General features: G+C 34.9%; 1 protein-coding gene across 3 annotated transcripts in view; it reads right to left on the bottom strand.

Moving 5' to 3' along the window:
• adgrv1 (adhesion G protein-coupled receptor V1) overlaps positions 1-20,135 on the bottom strand; it is a 258,923-nt gene that overhangs the window by 16,884 nt on the left and 221,904 nt on the right. For all 3 annotated transcript variants that reach the window (NM_001001845.2, XM_009301753.5, XM_005165511.6), the window contains 1 exon segment: positions 4,596-4,717. In NM_001001845.2, the coding sequence (NP_001001845.2) occupies positions 4,596-4,717 (122 nt within the window).

Raw genomic sequence — 20,135 nt, 5'->3', positions numbered from 1 at the left:
TTCTCATACACCATTAATCTTTCGATGGTTGTGTTGCTTGCATTCTGGGATACATGTCGCAAGTCAAACCTCTTGATGCATTTACGACAAATGTGGTGGAGCAAGAACACATCTAGTGGTTTTAACTGTACTTGGCAAGATGTGAACATTGAATTGAAACTGTACTTCAACAACAAGAAACTAAACACTTCATTTCACAAGAAAACAAGAACATTAACGCAATTTGAGACATGCACATTTACTTCGATAGCATTAATTAATTTTTTTCACAATGGAAGTCAATGTGTACCATCAACTAGGATTCGTAAAAATAACATATTTTGTGTTTAAAAAAAAAAAAAAAAAGAAACCCATAAAGGTTTAAAACACGTTATAAAGTAAATAGTTAAGAGTAAATAGTGAGGACATTTTCAGTTTTTTTGGGGAACTATGCGTTTAAGCCAGGGGTTCTTAACCTTTTTCACTTTGGAGCCCACTTATATATATATATATATATATATATATATAGGTGCTTGATAAGTTGCCAGTTCATTCCACTGTTGCGCCCCTTGATTATTAAACTAAAAAATTAAAGAATGTATAATATATATATATATATATATATATATATATATATATATATATATATATATATATATATATATATATGTATATTTATATATATATATATATATATATATATATATATATATATATATATATATATATATATATATATATATATATATATGTATGTATGTATATATATATATATATATATATATATATATATATATATATATATATATATATATATATATATATATATATATATATATATATAGGGCTGTCAAATGATAAAAAAATAACGTAATTAATCACACTTTTTTTTTTAATTAATTATGATTAACCACAAAACACCATATTTATTACATAAATAAAAGCACAGGCTTTTAAGTGCAATTTGAATTTCAAAACAATCAATGCCAATAACAAACAAAAATGATTTCCATGTTGTATTCTAAGTGGACTACACACACACACACATACACAGACAGACAACGCGCACAGTACAGTGCACCTGATGAGCAATGGAGGGATCCCTTTAGATTCATCAACACGCACGGTTGCGTACATCTAATTTGCTTAAACTAAGCGTTCTAAAGAATGGCTGTATTTTACAAGCAAAATATTCCGACACAGCAAGGTGAAACTTATGAAATGAAAGGGCTCATAGAAGAAGCTTAAAGGCAGAGAATAGGGCTGTCTTTGACAGCTTGCGACTTCATCTGCCACTTTCACTACAGTACATTTACATGGACACAATACTCTGCTTTTATGATTAAGATACTACTGATTAAGAGTCCACCATGTATGCAGCAATATTTGATTACCTTAAAGGATCATGTGAGTCCCGAACTGCAGAGGTTTTTATTTCCATTCGCCATGCGGTATCAAACTCTATTAAAATATCCTGAATGAAAATGTGCTAAATGAGAGTGAACTGCTGAACTGCAGTTAAAATTTAAAGATTAAAAAATGAAACGCTCTGCAGAGGTCAATTTCAAATCAAGAAGCTTTCTTCCTGTCAAACTGCAGTCAATCTGTTTAAGACTTTTTCATTCATCTCTACAAAGCTGAAAATGAACCTATTTGTAAATGTAAAATTCTACCAATTTAATGTCATTATGATAGTTTTGCAATAGATTAAACCATTTGAACATGAGCATGGCGTTCTTTTTCTTTTTATTCTTTATTACACAGTCCAGATGGTGCACAGTTATTAGGACATCTGGTCAAGTGCTCTCTCATTCCAACACTGCACTAATGACCACAGTCAACACTCATCTGGAGACCACAAGTCAAAAGATAAACAAACTCCCATCATTATGCGATGGCTCTGAACATAGTTCACCTGCTTTTAAAGAGTCTGGCCAGTATCTTTAAGATGTTGTGCAAGAAAGGCAAAGTAATCAATAGGCTGTAAAACAGCAGGATATCTCTTTGTTATCTAGAGCAGTCAGAGACTAGAGCACATCAGCAGACTGCACAGTGATAGTGAGGTGATAGTGAGAGTAATACAGCTCTATTTAAAGATAAGATGGCTGTTGCAGGACTAAATGTGAAGAGCATACAGGGTCCTCAAACATGGAGATTAACTGTTTCAATCTATCTTCAGGAGTAGCATTTATCTGACACATTTAAGCTGTGAACTATTAAGTCCAGTTTGTTGTGATTGTAGGGGTCAGAACTGACCACAGGTCACAACTTTATCACTTTAACACTAAGTTTAATGTCAAGACACTTCAGAGATAAGATTAGATGGTACACTCAGATTATTTAACATCAGTTGCAACTTGTTCTGTTTTGTGGCTCATCAATATCCACATTACTAAGGCCCTGTTTATGCAAATACGTTTTAGTTTTAAAAACGCAAACGTTTTTGCTATGGTTACGCCTTCTGTCTACACTACCCTGGAGTTTGAGCCCCAAAAACGTAGCATTTTGAAAACTTTAAAGAGGCCATTTTTGTTTTTTAAATTCTTCGGCTGCGTATCAGTCTGGATGGGGGAACACGGAGACATCTGAAAATGGAGACATGGCTGCCAACATTCGTGCTACCTAATTGGGGCATTTTCTCAATATAAAGTAGTCTACACAAAGTTCAGACTTGCATCCTTTCCTTGTAAATTCAGACTTCACATGTTTATAAAGAATTCACAAGGACACATTAGGTAAATCTTCAAATGTAACAGCAGTGTACTTTCATAATGTCCTTTATCCTATCTTAACAATAAAATGAAAACATGACATAAATCACTGTCTCCTTTAATTTTCATATTAACAATGTAAACAAAACAGACACCAAAAATGTTAAGACATTAAGTACATAATTATATGACCGTCATCTTCACTGTATGCAAATTTATAACAAAACAGAGCCTATTAACTGCCATCTTTCATTTCATCAGAATAGTATGAAACCTAAGACTCACTGTTTTTCTTAGTGACAGTAAATGCACACAATAAGATTATCAGAGGAAATGCATGGTCTCTTTTGTCTCGTCTGAATATAATAATCAGTAAGCTATACTTTTTAATAATCAAAAATAATTATAAAAGTATAAAGTACAATAAGTTTATACAATATAGGAAATAAAGGCAGGCAATCCTGCTGACTGCCTGGAGCTCAGACACAAGAATATACTGAAGCAGCTTCCAGCGAATGCCAGAGTGTGTGTGTGGTCACGTGATGTGCATTTTCAGTGATGAAGATTGGAATGAGAACTTTTTCAGAAATGCTAGGTGAAATGCCTGCGTGGATGTGGATCGGTTTCGTTTTAATGCTGTGTTCACACCAGACGCTGCAAATGCAAATAAATCACCCTATTCGCGCGTAAATAGACGCATGAACATTTTGAGTTTACTCGCTTGATTCGCGTGTCAAATCTGCTTCATTCACGCATCAAATTCACTTTAAAATAGACGCGGATTTGAGTGATGGGCAGGGCTTCTGTCTGCCTGGTGTATTCTGGCTTCATTGCTAAATGACTAACATGGATTTTATTGAGAGAACAGCTGTGTATATGTGCTTTATGAAGACTGAAAAAAAGCATTGATTTGTTTGGAGCCGTGTCTGAGTCTCATAAACTCCTCCAGAAACTTAACCTGGATGATGGAGGCTATCAGCAGAGGTTCTGACTGAGACGAGCCCAGCTTAATGAACTGTTGCCGGTGTCAGCAAGAGGATTTTCCCCCAAGACACCAACAACAGGCACTACGTCATAATCACGCCCCCATAGGAGCAAGCTCCTGATTTAACACTACATGGTTAACACTAAATGCGCATCAATCACACAAAACACTCAACTCGCACCGCGTCATTCGTGCTGCCTCTATCACACATATCACGCTGCAGGACGTCTATTCCCATCTTTGCATTGACTTAACATGTAAATCACTCACACTTGATGCTTCTTCCATGTCTGGTGCGAAAGAAGCAAAAAGCATTGTTATTTGTAAACTGGGCCTTATTAATTAATTACCTAGTTAACTAACTAATTTACTAAGTCAGTAATTTCATAATTTATTGTGGTATAAAAGCAATTTTTTTGCGGTATCCCAAAAACCTTGGTATTCAATCTGCCATTTACTGCAATAAACAGAAATTTCATATTTTTACGGTACAAGTTTGATGCTCCTTTTCTCAGAAATAGATCATTCAACTCTAGCCGAGGTTTTACAGAATTGTTCATATATACACAGTATATATTAAGCTCTTCATATTCACATTCATGTTTGTTTATTAATTATTTTCTATTTCTGTTAGCCTTCATGAAGATATATATATATATATATATATATATATATATATATATATATATATATATATATATATATATATTCTTTTTTTTTTCTAATGTTGGGTCATTTTAGAAAAAGTCACACACACAAAAAAAAAATTAAATAAAAATAAAAACAAAACACTGATTAGGTTTTTTTTCTGCGGATAAAATAGTGCAGGGTCATTTTTGACCTGTAAGTTATCAGGAGTGTGGGATAAAGTGAGAGTTCTAATATGTATTATATCTCTCTGCGTGTTCTAGTGTTCTTACCAGAAAGATGTTGAAGATTACAAGCAGAATCAGCATCCATATATATCTGTAAGCCATGTGCAATCCAGCCCAAACGCACACCAGAGTCACCAGAGCAAACAAATACAGCATCATGGGCACCTCTGCAACAACAAACAACAAGAAATCGAGTTAAAGCTCAATTGGGTTTGCATGATCAAATAAGCTCATTTAGATGGAGAGAGAGGGGGAGAAAATAGATGATTTCTAAGGTGCAAGATGGCAACATTTGAAGATAATATATCTGTAGAAAATTCACAAAAGCTTTGCTCATCAATTTTCAGATGCATGCGCGCTGACTATGCGTTTTTTAACGTCTGCTGCATGCACTGATGCCAGCAGCCACGGGTGCTGTTTTCAGTTATAGAGTGGGCTGGCCAAGCATGCTTCAGATTTTCCATAGTTCAGACTAGCTTTTCACATGCAGCTAGAGCCCTTTGAACAGATTTTGATTTGGCCATGTGGGCAGGTTTATTGACCTGGGGCTGGAGTCCAAGATGGCTGCCAGTGAAACAAACAAACAAACCCGATAAACAACAAAAGAGAAAAAAATAAAGTGAATTGTCTGATTAAGCAGGTCACAGTCCAGAGATTGTTCCGAGGTGAATGAGGGCAGCCATGGGCGCAAAAATACAGTACTTGGCATAAGAGTGTTCTTCATGTGGGCAACAATGCGTCTCTGTGCCAAAAGTCACTCAAGCTTTAACTAGGCTGAGTGATTTATTTTAACAACGGTTATAAGATTAATTACTTACACATTTAATCAGCTTCAGGAGGTGGGAGGAAAAATATGTGGTGCAAACACTCTGTAGTTAATTTACGCATCAGTATAAAGTAATGATTTACTCATGACATAATGAGATTATGGGCATAAACACTACAGTAAAGTGTTTTGTTATTGTGTATGTGAACGCTTGACAGATAGTACTCACAGAATACATATAAACTCAAAATATCAAGAACTCAAATATATGGATAATGATTTGGTCCAGTATCTACTGTATGTTTACATGGACATAACTAAATTATCCATAGTGTATATGTGTGAATGAGTGCATATTTCCCAGTACTGGGTTGATGGTCACCTAGATATGAGAGATGCCTTAGAAAATGGTCAAGGAAACCAAGCACTTGCGCTTGTCACTTCAGGTCAGAATAACAATACAGGTGAAATGAGTGCCATATAGCAGCAGTGAAGAGATAACAAAAAACAAAAAAAAGGATGTAAGGATGTCGCCAGAGTGGCTTTTAGGGTTTCTTTTCTTGTGCATCCCAGCCACTAGCTCCCTATCTGAAAGATTTTTTTTTTTTAACATAGATGGTATTATAGTCATTCATCACACTTTGTAATGTTGCAGTATTTGAATAATGACGGATGATTTCCTTACATAAAAGCTCAGATTTGATTATCAGAATTTGTTTTGTTTATAGAGTTTGAGGATTACTGTATTATTATTATTATTATTATTATTATTATTATTATTATTATTATTATTATAATTATTATTATTATTAATCACACTTTACAGATGTTGATCTACCTTAACCATTGCACACACTTTGTAACATTTTATTTATCAAGTTTAAGAGTCTAAGTAATGTTGGTAAATTAAAATAAAGTGGTTAAAAAAACCTAATATTTCGTCACCTTAGAATTATAAGGTTCTATCTGACATTTGTCAAAATTGAGTTTCTGACAAATTCTTATTAAATGACAATTTATTTACATTATGGGATGTTTTTTTATAAGTTGTTTACATTTTAAGACTTTTATTTAAAAAAACAAAAAACAAATGTTATACACTTACTGTTGCTATGGAATGCAAAAACTTTAAAGCTCAATATCTCTAAATCATTCAGAACACAGACAGAACCTTATGATTCCAAGGTGACGATTTCTAAATGTATTAATAAAAAATATTAAATAATTATTGATATCGAATGATATGAAACATGATATCGTAATACTTTTTTTTGCAATATCGCCCAGCCCTAGTTAAAACATGCACAAAACCAAACATAGTTAGGTAAACAAAAGTAAATAAAACATTTAAAGACCAATTAGACAAATAAATAAATAATGTTAAAGTCAGCATGGAATGTTAGAGCTGAGAGCTTTATTTCTGTATGTTGATTATCAACTGAACACTGAGTAGGGTGTAGGGCTTTATTTTTGCACGTCACTCACTTGTAGCAAACTAATGGTAAGAGGAACAAAGTTAAAAATAATGAGGCTAAAGCCATCAAAGTGACATCAACAAAGATGAATTGCCACTCCAAAAGCAGATTCAATTAGTCAGACTTTTTTTTTTTCTTTCAGTGAATTAACTTGTACAGAATGTTCACCTAAAGAATAACAATGTGTGCAAGCAAAATAAACATTGCAAATTTAGATTTCACACAGACTTTAAAATAAGTTTTGAACTTCTTTTAGGTTACGTAATTATGCTTTTTTTGGCTACACTAACACCTCTCGCCCACCAGCAGTGCTTGTGATGTCTATGTTGGACACAGCCAGGCAAGGCTGCGACTGATAATTAGAGAGAGGGAGAGGCAGTGTGTGATATTGTATCTTTCAGCAGGCCTTTTTTGCATCCACTCACCTCCCCGACCTCCTGAGAACCCTGTTTTTAATTCCTCCATTTAATGAGGGAACAAACAAGTACGGCTCCAGAATGGAGAAAAGGCTGACTCATCCATCATGCTCTCCTCTCATTACATAAACACAGACATGAGCTTGGGCACTCCAAACAATGGATGAAGACCTGCATTTCAGCTACCATTTGATTTCCAACTCACGCCTCAACGCACTCAAGAGGAAATTCAGTGGACAAACAGAATATTACAATATTAGCATTTTTCCATTAATGGCTGTAATTGATTGGACAATTACAGACTAATACATTAGCTGTGTTTGTTGATTGAGGCACATCAGATTCAACAGCAAATGTTCAGAACACACATTTAGGGCACAGGAATATTCATTGATTTAACCTCCACAACACGGTGTGCTTCCTTGTCAACGGTTATCACGTCCCTGATGAAGGAAAACAATCCTGCACACACCTGCAGCCTTGTTCACGTTGTCTAATCAAATTAAGCAAAGCGAACTCAGCGCAAAATCATGAGAGACTTCAAATAATCCTCAAATTCTCTAAGCACCATTGTTGAAACGCATGCATGCACTGCAGAAAAACAGCAAATGAGATTATAATTGGCTTTCATTAGACCGAACAAGGGTGAAGAGCTTCAATCTAATCCAATCTCGGGCTTTCTTTAGGGACAAGATTTTCAGTTTGAGAACATGGCATTCACTGTCAGCGGCGTCCCAGTGTGCTTCACCAGCAGAACTAATGCACAAGTGATAACATCTGTTCTGCTTTGATGTTGATATGACTCTGATGACATCGTGAGTGCTAAGAGACAAGCGGAGTCATAGGCCATGCGTGACTGACACGTCTCTGTGGTGAGCCAGGGAAGACAGCAGAAGCAGGCAAACATTATGAAAGAGCTGGCAGTGAAAGTAGGCCACACATTCCTGATCTGATAGACAACACATGGCACAGGGCCGAAGTTTAAGACCGAGTTAAGACTAAAATGGCACAGTCGTTCCATTCACCTCCTGGGGTTTGGATTGCTGTTTACTTTTACTGATGTTGTTGTCTCAGAAACGTTGGCAACACTTTTTAGTGGTCATGTTAAGGTGTAAACGTTGACAATTCAGATTGTCTAAAGAACAAATGCCCATGCGCACGTCACTCACGAGTAAGATTATTTGAACATTTTTCTAACATATGATATACGTGATATTTTATGACCTGGCAAAATCAAAAGCAATCTTATGAAATTCTGCACTGAAAGGATAAGACATTACTTTGTCTCTTTTCTAGAGAAGGTTTTTAGATAATGTCATGCTTTCAGACAGAAATCCAAAGTGTAGCAGCACTGAGATGAGTGAAATTAAATGGGAACTGAACAATACCCTGCTGAAAAATCCAGCCTAAACCAGCCTAGGCTGGTTGGCTGGTTTTAGCTGGTCAACCAGGCTGGTTTTAGAGGGGTTTTGGCCACTTCCAGGCTGGTTTCCAGCCATTTCCAGCCTGGTCTTAGCTGGTCAGGCTGGGAGATGACCAGCTAAAACCAGCTTGACCAGCCTAGCCAAGCTGGGAGTCCAGCCAAAACCAGCTATATCCAGCTTAAACCAGACTGGTCAAGCTGGTTTTAGCTGGATTTGGCTGGTCATTTTCCAGCCTGACCAGCTAAGACCAGGCTGGAAATGGCTGGAAACCAGCCTGAAAATGGCCAAAGCCCCTCTAAAACCAGGCTGGTCAACCAGCTAAAACCAGCCAACCAGCCTAGGCTGGTTTAAGCTGGATTTTTTCAGCAGGGTAGGCTATGCAAAAGTTTGGACACCCTCTCTTTTGAGTGGATTTCTAAACCTGTAGTCACTTAATGTTGATTATGGACAACACAAAATTGATTTGAGTGACTCAGTGAACCTTAAAACAGGTGCAACCAATCATGAAAAGGATATTTAAAATAGCTGATGGCTAGTCATGCTTCTCCTTATTGTGAACCGGAAAGTAGCAACATGGAAACCTCAAAAGTATTTCCTAATGACCTGAAAACTAGGATAATTCACCAACATGAATTAGGAGAAGGATGCAAAAAGCTATCACAACTGTTTAAAGTCTCTGTCTCTAGTCAGAAATATAGTAAGAAAATGGAAGGCCACAGGAACACTTCTTCTGAAGGAAAGATGTTCTAGACCAAGAAAAATATCTGTAAGGCAAAGGCGAAGAATGGTTAGAATGGTCACAGACAAATCACAGACCACCTCCAAAGAGCTCAAGGAACATCTTGCTGCTAATAATGTCATTGTACATCGTTTATGAGTTCACAGCATTTTTCACAAAGAACAGCTCAATTGAAGGTGATGCAGAATAAGACTTTTCTGAATTTTGCCAACAAGAAGAGTCATTTAAGATATGCAAAGGCTCATCAGGACAAGCCTGAATCATATTGGAAAAAAATATACTGTGGACATTAGTGGAGGGTCCATCATGCTGTGGAGATATGTGGCAAGCACAGGAGGTGAAGGTCGCATGAAATACACTCAGTATCAGCAGAATCTGAAGAACTATGTTCAGGAATCAGCAAAGAGGCTGAAGTTACAAAACAGGATTTATTAGCAGGACAATGACCCAAAGAACAGTTCTAGATCTACCAAGGAATTCATCCTCAGACATCTAGAATAATCTAGAATGGCCATTTTAGTCCCAAGAAGTGATCACAATTGAAAATCTATAGATTGATTTGAAAAGGGCCGTTTATGCTCGATAGCCATCAAACCTGACTGAACTGGAGACATTTTGCAAGGAAAAATGGCCCAAAATGCCTTTAGCAAGGGTTCAGGGACCTATCCTTGACTGTTAGATAAGTCTACAGGCTGTTATTTCAGCAAAAGGTGGCCATACAAAAGATTATTGTCACTAATCTGTTGGTGTGCCCAAACTTTTGCACCTGTCTGTTTTTGTTATGACCTAAATTACATTGCACCTGTTGATTAAATAAATGTTATGTCAGAACTGACATGCTGCTTTTGGCCTAGGGTATAAAATATATCCAGATGAAATTGCTGATTTGAAAGGCTAGCAGGCTAAGGCTTTCATTTATGTAAATGATCACCGGTGGCCAAACTTTTGCATAATATAGTTACTATTTTTCTTATTTTTTCTCTTGTCTTCTTTTCTATGTCCTATGGATTTAATGTTTTTTTTTTTGTTCCATTTACAACTATCGAGAGAGCTGGAATTTGAACATGTTACTATGCTGTATTTTATGCTATGCAATATTGTGCTCTTAATTAAAATTAAGTAAAAAAAAGAAAAAAAAAGAAAAAAAAGAAAAACTGATTGAGAACTCGTAAGCTGCTTGGCTCATACTTTTCTTTCACACTGCATGAGTCATGACTATATAAACATAAATGATTTCCACACAATTACTACTTGCAGCAAACAAAAACACTTACACACACAAAAACACACATGAGCATGTATGACAGCAAAAAATGCACTGTGTATGCCTGCAATTACAGTATCACTGCATGTTAATTGAACAGTAAAAGTTAAGATAAAGATATAAAACATGTGAAAACAATACATTTATAAGCATAATCAGTACTGATTAAACTAATCCTAGCACAGCAGCAACAACATGTACTTCATAAATATACCAAGACAATAACTGACAATAAAATGAACACACACAAAAAAGAAAGTATATAAGTACAAAGAAGCCAGGTGTGAGAAACTGGATTAAAGAAATCCATTTACAGACAAACCCAAATGAATACAAATTCAAAATACAAATACAAAAAAAAAAAAATATATATATATATATATATATATATATATATATATATATATATATATATATATATATATATATATATATATATATATATATATATATATAAAGAGGATTTTCCCTTACATTTTAATTGAACCGTAGGTGAGTAAACAAACAGTAAATTTTCATTTTTGGGTGGACTGTCCCTTTAATTACACAAATGTGCCTTTATTATTGCTACAGTAATCATTTCACGCATATATCCATAATTACATCATTTGAAATAGTTCCCTGTGCCCTGTTGCTTTTATTGTTGTGCATATCAGTATGCTCTTTGAACGTGTTGTTCACTCTCCGTGTCCTTCCCTCCCTCCTCTCCCTGACTGCCTTCTCTTTCCATCTCTGTAAGCACATTCCAGGCTGTGGTTTGATCCTTGATGCCTCTGAAGCAGCAGGTTCCCAAACCCTGAGGAACCTTCTCTATTCTGGCTAGAGCACTTCCTTTCTCAATCAAAAGCAGACTCTTATAAGGCCATACGATTCAAATAAAAAAAGCCCAGCCTGCACAACCACCTCTGATCATTGAATCTTTCCACTCATATCTCACAACTGACTTTCAGCAATTTTTAGATGCAATTTAAGTATTTACAGTTAACACTCTATTATATTGTAAATTATTGTTATGGTTAAAAACATAGTTTTAATTTTAAATATATTTAAAAATTGGAGTTTATTTATTTCCAGATACTGATGTCATATTATCCTTCAAATATTATTAAATATGATTAACTTATTTCAAAATATATTATTTTAATTTAATTATTTAAATTTAATTTAATTTAATTTTATTTGCTTACCAGTCACAGTGGCTAGTGCTTTCCAAGGTTTTTGAAATTTCTTTCAAGTATGTGACAGCAAGTCTTAATGATAATAACTGTCTTCATGATGGAGTCATTTATTCATCAAATTTATTCAGAAAGTTGATTCAATCAAGAACATAGCAAGCACATATCTTTACGAATGCTTCATTAAATAATTGATTCACTCGATTAGTTCAAAAACACTGTTCTTCACTGGACTCAAACCCCATTGTCGTGGTAAACTCCTCAAGTCTGCCAACATACATGGCGAGCTACCAGCTAACTGGTAACAGCAGACCATACTGAGGTAAGTGGTCAGTTGATAAGCGTGAAAAGGAACAGCATCATACTGCCCAGTAGGGTTTGCTTTAAAGACGAATTTCAGCCATACATACTTCTGGCTACATAAATAGCAATCTCCAAATACAGGGCTATGTTTTTAGAATGAGTCTATGGAAACTCTTTTGGAGAGACTCGTCGGAGTCTTTTCGCAAGTGATTATACAGGTGCGGATATATCTGTACACTAAAAAAAAAATAAATTCATTAGATTTACTACATTTTTAAAGGTAACTGGTTGCAAAAATGGGCTGAATTTAAACAAACAAATTAAGTTGAACACTTTTCAATTTAATTTGTTTCAGTTCAGCCCATATAATTTGTTTGCAACCAGTTACTTATATTTATCTATTTTTTTTAGCAAATCAAATTATTCATTTTTTTTTTCAGTGTACCAACTCTGTTACTTGACCCTCCAGTGTATTCATGTTGCTAACTTGTAACCGTTGTGCTGGACGCTTTTCTCCAATCTGTCTCTGAACTGAATATGAAGCACATCAAGGAATGTGAAGAAAGTTTACCTTTACACATTACTGATCCTGCATTTGGTGCTTATAATTTTTAAGCCCTGCTAATGAGCATTTCATAAAATACATTTGATGTATTCATTAGATTAATCTATTAGGTAAACAGAATGTGGCAAAGTGATATACAATCCAGAGACAACTTTCCACAGGTTAAAATACAGAAAACCATTCCATCCAATCACAATCTAGAACTCTAATGCGATGTTATGCTGAAAATGGAAAGCAAATGAACACAAACTAAGACATTTCAGATGAAATAAGAGAACTTAGAGTGTGGCTAGAAGGGCATCCGCTGTGTAAAACATGTGCTGGAAAAGTTGGCGGTTCATTCCGCTGTGGCGACCCAGGATTAATAAAGAGACTAAGCCAAAAAGAAAATGAACGAATGAATGATTACAGTCACATGAAATGTTTTGACAATGTTTTTGCTACATTTTTTTTGCGAATGCCTTAGGACTGCTGCTGTTTAAGGAAGACAAATGAATTCACAAACTGCATCTATAATATCTTACTTTGGGTTCTGAAGATGAACAAAGGTCTGATGGGATTAGAATGACATGAGAGTGAGTTATTAATAACTGAATTTACATTTTTGGGGTAAAATGACCCTTTAAGTGACCTTGACTTCTTTATTAATTAAAATGCAGGAACAGACTGTATAATAAAACCACATCCACTGTTTTGTTATTCCAGAGTTTGACCCTCAGCATGAGAAGGCAAGCACTGAGACGCACTGGGGAAAAACAGCGGGGCCTAAATGCGAGACAGCGCTCTGGCTCCTGTTGAAGATGCCAAAGCAGCTGTCACAACACTCCACAAACAGGACAAAAGAGCTTTCTTTGTCTCCCCCTTGAGTGAGTTAACATCTGTCTGGCCAATCGCATCATTGATAAGGAAAAAAATATCAAGAGTTTAAACGGGAAAAGATATGAATGGCTAAATAAAAGGGACTGAGTAGAGAACAAAGAAGGTCAGGAAGAGGAGAGATCTTCCAGTAAGTCTGCTGGAACACCAGATGATATTGCGAAAAGAAAGAAAAAAAAAAAACAAGGGATAAAGCTGGACGTACACACTAGATCAACACACTCTCTGGAATCAAACACTTGATATCCTTTGTGTATATGTGTGTGTGTGTCATCAGACATCCTGGCCCTTCCTCTGAACTGAGAGTGTGTGGAACGTGTCTGGCCTCATTCCAGCGTTCTGACCAGACGTTCCATACAGCATGTTCTCCAAGAAATGAGACCCCTCCAGGGAAAAATAACAGTGTTTAGAATATTAAAAGAATGGATTGACTGTACAGCAGTTGAATGAAAAGGGATGTGAGACAAAAAATGTTTTCAAGAATTAAAATAAAAGTGCAAATGAGCAGTATTTTACTCCAGTACATTCATTCATTCATTTTTTTTCGGCTTAGTCCCTTTATTAATCAGGGGTAATCACAGCGGAATGAATCGCCAACTTCTTCAGCATACGTTTTACACAGCGGATGCCCTTCTACCACCAACCCAACACTGGAAAACACCCATACACACTCATTCATACAAATACACTATGGCTAATTTAGTTAATCCAATTCACCTATAGCACATGTGTTTGGACTATGGGGGAAACCGGAGCAGCCGGAGGAAACTCACACGGACATTGGAAGAACTTGCAAACTCCACAGAGAAACCACAACAGGCCCAGCCGGGACTCAAACTAGCAATCTTCTTGCTGTGAGGTGACAGTGCTAACCACTGAGCCAGTGCCACTTACTCCAGTACAATATAGGATGTTTTTTAAATACATTTACTTATTTGCTGACATAAAGTACCTAAGCATTAATTATGAATTATGTCATGAATTGAGGGTGATGCTAGGGTTTCTTTTTTAATACAGATAATATTAATAATAATTCATTGTGATTTTAATTTTCTTAAGACTATATCCTATTTGTCAGTTGTTTCTAATAATTTAAAATATAATAAAATTTTCTATGGTCACTTTTTTATTTTACATTTGTAAATTAAGGTCACTAGGTTTTTACAAAGAGATATCTGTCATGTTGAATGGCAATGGACATTTTGCCATTTATTAAAAAAAAAACATACATTATTCATACAATAAAGTAGTAGTAGTAGTAATAGTAGTAGTAGTAGTAGTAGTAGTCCTATCTGTATTACTAGTAGTAGTATCAAAAGTAGTAGTAGTAATAGTAGTAGTATTAGTTATACAACAACAACAACAACAACAACAACAACTACTACTACTACTACTACTACAACTATTACTACTACTACACCTACTACTACTACCATTACTTCTACTACCATTACTACTACTACTACTACCATTACCACTACTACTACTACTACTACTACTACTACTACTACTACTACTATTACTACTACTACTACTACTACTACTACAACTATTACTACTACTACACCTACTACTACTACCATTACTTCTACTACCATTACTACTACTACTACTACTACTACTACCATTACCATTACTACTACTACTACTACTACTACTACTATTACTACTATTACTTCTACTACCATTACTACTACTACTACTGCTACTACTACTACTACTACTACTACTACTACTGCTGCTACTACTACTACTACTAATAATAATACTTTTAGGAATGTCTAGATTTTTAAGGATTTAGAAACAAATTCAAATATTATATGTTAAATAAAGCATTAAAATGATTCACTTTTCAATAACCTATTCTATAAACTATCAACTTCATAAAATAATTTTCAGCAGTTAAACAAGTTTCCAAATAAAACATATCTTCCGACTTAATGAAGTGATTTATGATGATTTCAGTAAAACAAACAGATTCCGACTCTAGACTTTGGGTGAAATCCTGGGAACATTATGTAACAGGAGGATAGTGTTAGTGATATAAGCAGTAAAGCAAGGTCATAAAGATATGAGATTCAGAAGGGTGAAACAGACAACACTTAGAAGCAGCTGAAATATGATAGCCATCAACAGTGGTTTAGACTCTGAAACCTTGCCTTTGTGACTCAGCGGACTGTAAATGCATTATGCAATTGTGAAATAGTGGGGAATATTGTGTATGACCCAGGGATTAACTGTCTGCAATGCACAGTTATTACCAAGCAAATACAGTGAAAACAGATTCTAAACTCAAAAAACATATAGATAATCTATGTCTCTTCAAAATCTACTGAGATTGAATAGGGTTCCAAGAACAATTACATGAAAAGCCCATAAACATTCATGAGTTCTGTGTGTTTGTGTATATCAAAACGTGGCCCTATAATCATAAAGTATCTGCAAATAAACATATCTGTTTATCACAGTTTCTGTATTTTGAATTTCACAAGTGTTTTCCGTTTATTTATGGTTGTGAATTGCATTATGGGACCTTGATCTCAGCTCTGTAGACTTCTGATGTTGAAAAATCAACTGTAGAGTTTAACAAAATTATATTTACTGACATTTTAGAAGTCTGAAATAATATAATGTATAAGAAAAATCATTAAAAAAAAAAAAAATAGGTCTGCAAATTGCCAGAAAATATTCTGGCAGATAATTACAAGGTTTTTGTAGAGTATATGTAACCAAGCCAAACAATGTATTACTTTAAACTTTAAAAAATGATCATTTAAGTCACTTTTTTGAACATTACAGGGTTTAAAAGGTTGGGAGAAAGATCAAGTTCCCATAATGCAATTCAAAAGCATAAACAAACAAGGAAAAAAAAAAACATATATTATAAAATATTAAAAACTGCTAATTTACGAATTTTTTTACAGTGCAGTGAAACAATTACTAATTTTATTGTTGTCCAGCTTATTTACACATTTATTTCCTTTTTTAAAAAAGCCTTGGTTTGTTTTCATTCATTCATTCAGTCATTCAAAAAAAAAAAAAAAATCACTTATTTAAACATTTTAGGGTTAAACTTAGTAGCAATGTCTAATGAATGAGGAAAATGACTATAAAACCTTGTTAAATAAATATCAAACCATCGTTAAATCACATTTCAGTATAGGAAAGTCATTAGTCCTAAAAAGGAGGCACAACTTCACAGTCCCTATAGTAAGCATTGATCAATGAATGAATTAACTATCAAATAACAATAAAATTAATACAATATCAATCTTACAGACTCAGTCATTCATTTAGTTTCTTTTCGGCTTAGTCCCTTTATTAATCCGGGGTCGCCACAGCGGAATGAACCGCAAACTTATCCAGCACGTTTTTACGCAGCGGATGCCCTTCCAGCTGCAACCCATCTCTGGGAAACATCCACACACACTCATTCACACTTATCCACTACAGACAATTTAGCCTACCCAATTTACCTGTACCGCATGTCTTTGGACTGTGGGGGAAAACGGAGCATGTGGAGAAAACCCACGCAAATGCAGGGAAAAATATTACAGACTATTATTTGTTAATGTAAACATTTATAAAACCTTTTATTTTAACAATGTATTAAATGTCGAAATTAACATTATGAATAATAAATGCTTTAGAAGTATACTTCATTATTAGTTCATTCATGATATCTATTATATATCTCATAACCCCTAAAGCATGCAGTCTGTGAGCAATCGCAGTCATACTCCACGACACAAACATACCTCATTAAGAGAGCTGAAGGATTATTGCTGAGCCAATAATTCTTTTCCAAGAAAATAAATGCATTTTGAGAAAGCACTCGTTCTTTTAAGATCATATTGAACAACTGCAAAGCCAAATTGAATCTTTAAATAGGGCTGAGGTAATTATCTCCTGGCAGGCCTCGAAAAAGAACACCTCTGCCTAGCGGCTAAAGGTTGACTCCTTAATACTTGCCTCTACATTATAATGGGATTCCACATAGGCTGAAAAAAAAAAAAAAAAAAAAAAACCAGAACATTTTATAGAGCACCTCAGAATATCTCACATAAAGCAAGTCACAAGCCAGGTTTCCATCAAAGTTGGCAATGTCAGCCAATAAATGCCATTTTAATGATGTCATTATCAGCCTGATAACAAAATTAGGCAAATATCCACTTCAAGCGCTTGCTGCACACCACTTTTTTATTGTTTTACTGGTATTTAGATTTTTGATTATTGATATTTTACTCGATTTTATTTATATAAAAGAAAGTTGGATGTAGAGGTCATTTCAGTGGCGCAGTGGGTAGCACGATATTCATACAGCAAGAAGGTCACTGATTCGAGCCTCAGCTATGTCAGTTGGCATTTCTGTGTGGAGTTTGCATGTTCTCTACTTTTTGACATGGGTTTACACCGAGTGCTCCACTTTCCCCCACAAGTCCAAAGACATGCTGTATAGGTGAATTGGATAAACTAAATTGTCTGTAGTGTATGTGTGTGAATGCAAGAGTGTATGGGTGTTTGCGGCCGTGTTGGGTTGCGGCTGGAAAGGTACCCGCTGCTTAAACATATGCTGGATAAGTTGGCAGTTTACTCCGCTGTGGCAACCCCTGATTAATAAAGGGACTAAGCCGAAAAGAAAATGAATGAATGAATGAATAAAGTTGCCTGTTAAAAAGAATAATTGAAGAGTTGTGCCCTCTGAAGTTTCAATCAAAAATGAACATTTTTGTTCAGCCGCCTTTGTTTATGTTGATATATTTCATTGTAAAGACAAGGAAAATGACTTCTTTGCCATAAAAATGATATTACTGAACATACACACATGATCCTGATAAAAACGCTCATTTTAGACAATTTCAGATAGCATTTAAAGTTTTTGCAACTAAACAAAATGAATACTTATCAGTAATAATTGATAAAGTGCAGAGATCAGTTTAAACTTTCATGAAGTTAAGGTTTAAAATAAAATCAGTTGCTGTGTTTGACTTTTGATTTTGCAATCATAATGAAAAAAAGGGAAATAAATATATTAATCAGCTGATACAACATCGATCAGCCTCCAAATCTAAAGAGTAAGGTTTTAACAATACATGTATTTGTATTGAACCATTTGGTACGAGACTTTCAGTTCGGTGCACATTAAAAAACAAACGATTCAGACTAATATCAAAAAAGATAATAGAGAAAGTGTACGAAGTATAATGTTTTTAGTGCAACAATGCTCAACAAGGCATCCCAAATGACGTGACAGGCGACATGCTGCCTTCCCCGCCCACATCTAAACAACAGATTCGAACGGCACAAAACAAATCACTGAGGCGATCGGTACGTTAGCTGTGGATATGAGACTTAATCGGTAGTAGAAATTTTGGGTTTTAAGAAAACGTTAAATGTAATAGAGCATTGTTACATTGTTATTATTCCTTAATAAGTCCATTTCAGTCAGATAATAATTTCTGCTTTCAGATCTACTGAAATGACAGGTGACAGTCAAATCAAGCAGATCCGTGCTGTCTGAAGAAAAGGTGGAATATAAAAAAATACTTAAACATTGATTGAAACTCAATTCCACTTAAAAGCTGAATTGTTCTTTTCTTTTGATTTGTTTAAAAAACAAGATCATACTTATGATGTTAGTTTTAATACATAAAAAAAAAATCAGATAAATCCTCTGGATTTTTTCTTTTTCAGCCTAGTCAAAAACATACCAAATCGTGACACCACTGTGTCGTATCGAACCGAACCGTGATTTCTGTGAACTGTTAAACCCCTACTAAAGAGTTATCATTATCAGTATTGGTCACAAATTCTATACTGTTGCATCCAAAACAAATAATAATAATAACTGCCACAAAAACTTTATCAAAATACTTTCCAGTAAAGCTGATGAAAATGCTAAGTATTGATTAAAGGAAGTAAATGTCATCAACATATTTTCCAATTAACTTTAGCCCATGAATCCTATGTAATCTACTGTATGTTATATTTTCGAAGTTGCAAAAATTGTTTTGGAATATTTTTTTTTTTTCCGCAAAAATGGGCTTTCAAGCAAATATGGTGTCACAGACACATTTTCAGTGCACTGGTAAAGCATGTTGTATATTGGGATCACCTTTACAGATGCCAAGCTGAACCCATGCTGTGTCATGGGAACTTCCAGAAGTGCCAATGCAAACCTCATATGTTGTATTATGCACCTGTCATCAACAATATTCTGAAAAGCAATAAATGGCCACCCTTTGTGATTATTGTAAACATGTAGCCTTTAGTTGGGGGAAGAATATGAAGGTGCGTCCTATTCAGCACACCATAAACCTGTGGCACAAGATGCGTCACAGAATTATGGTAGACCCACGATAAGTTTTGCAAAAAGATGGGTTCCTTTGAACTGAATCTGACAATCAACAGCTGCATAATGCCATTGATTTTTGTACAATTATTTATGAAACTGAAATCATAACAACATGGCAAATTTGTCTGAATACTCTCTTCATTTATTTTCCATTTGGTGAAAGCATGTGGATGGGGGCTGGGAGTACTTTGTGATATAACAAAATGAAATATGGAAACAGCTTAAGG

This window comes from Danio rerio, chromosome 5 (assembly GCF_049306965.1).
Source record: "Danio rerio strain Tuebingen ecotype United States chromosome 5, GRCz12tu, whole genome shotgun sequence".
NCBI classification, from domain to species: Eukaryota; Metazoa; Chordata; class Actinopteri; order Cypriniformes; family Danionidae; genus Danio; species Danio rerio.
Note: the sequence above shows the minus strand (reverse complement) of the source record. Positions and strands in the feature narration are given on the sequence as shown.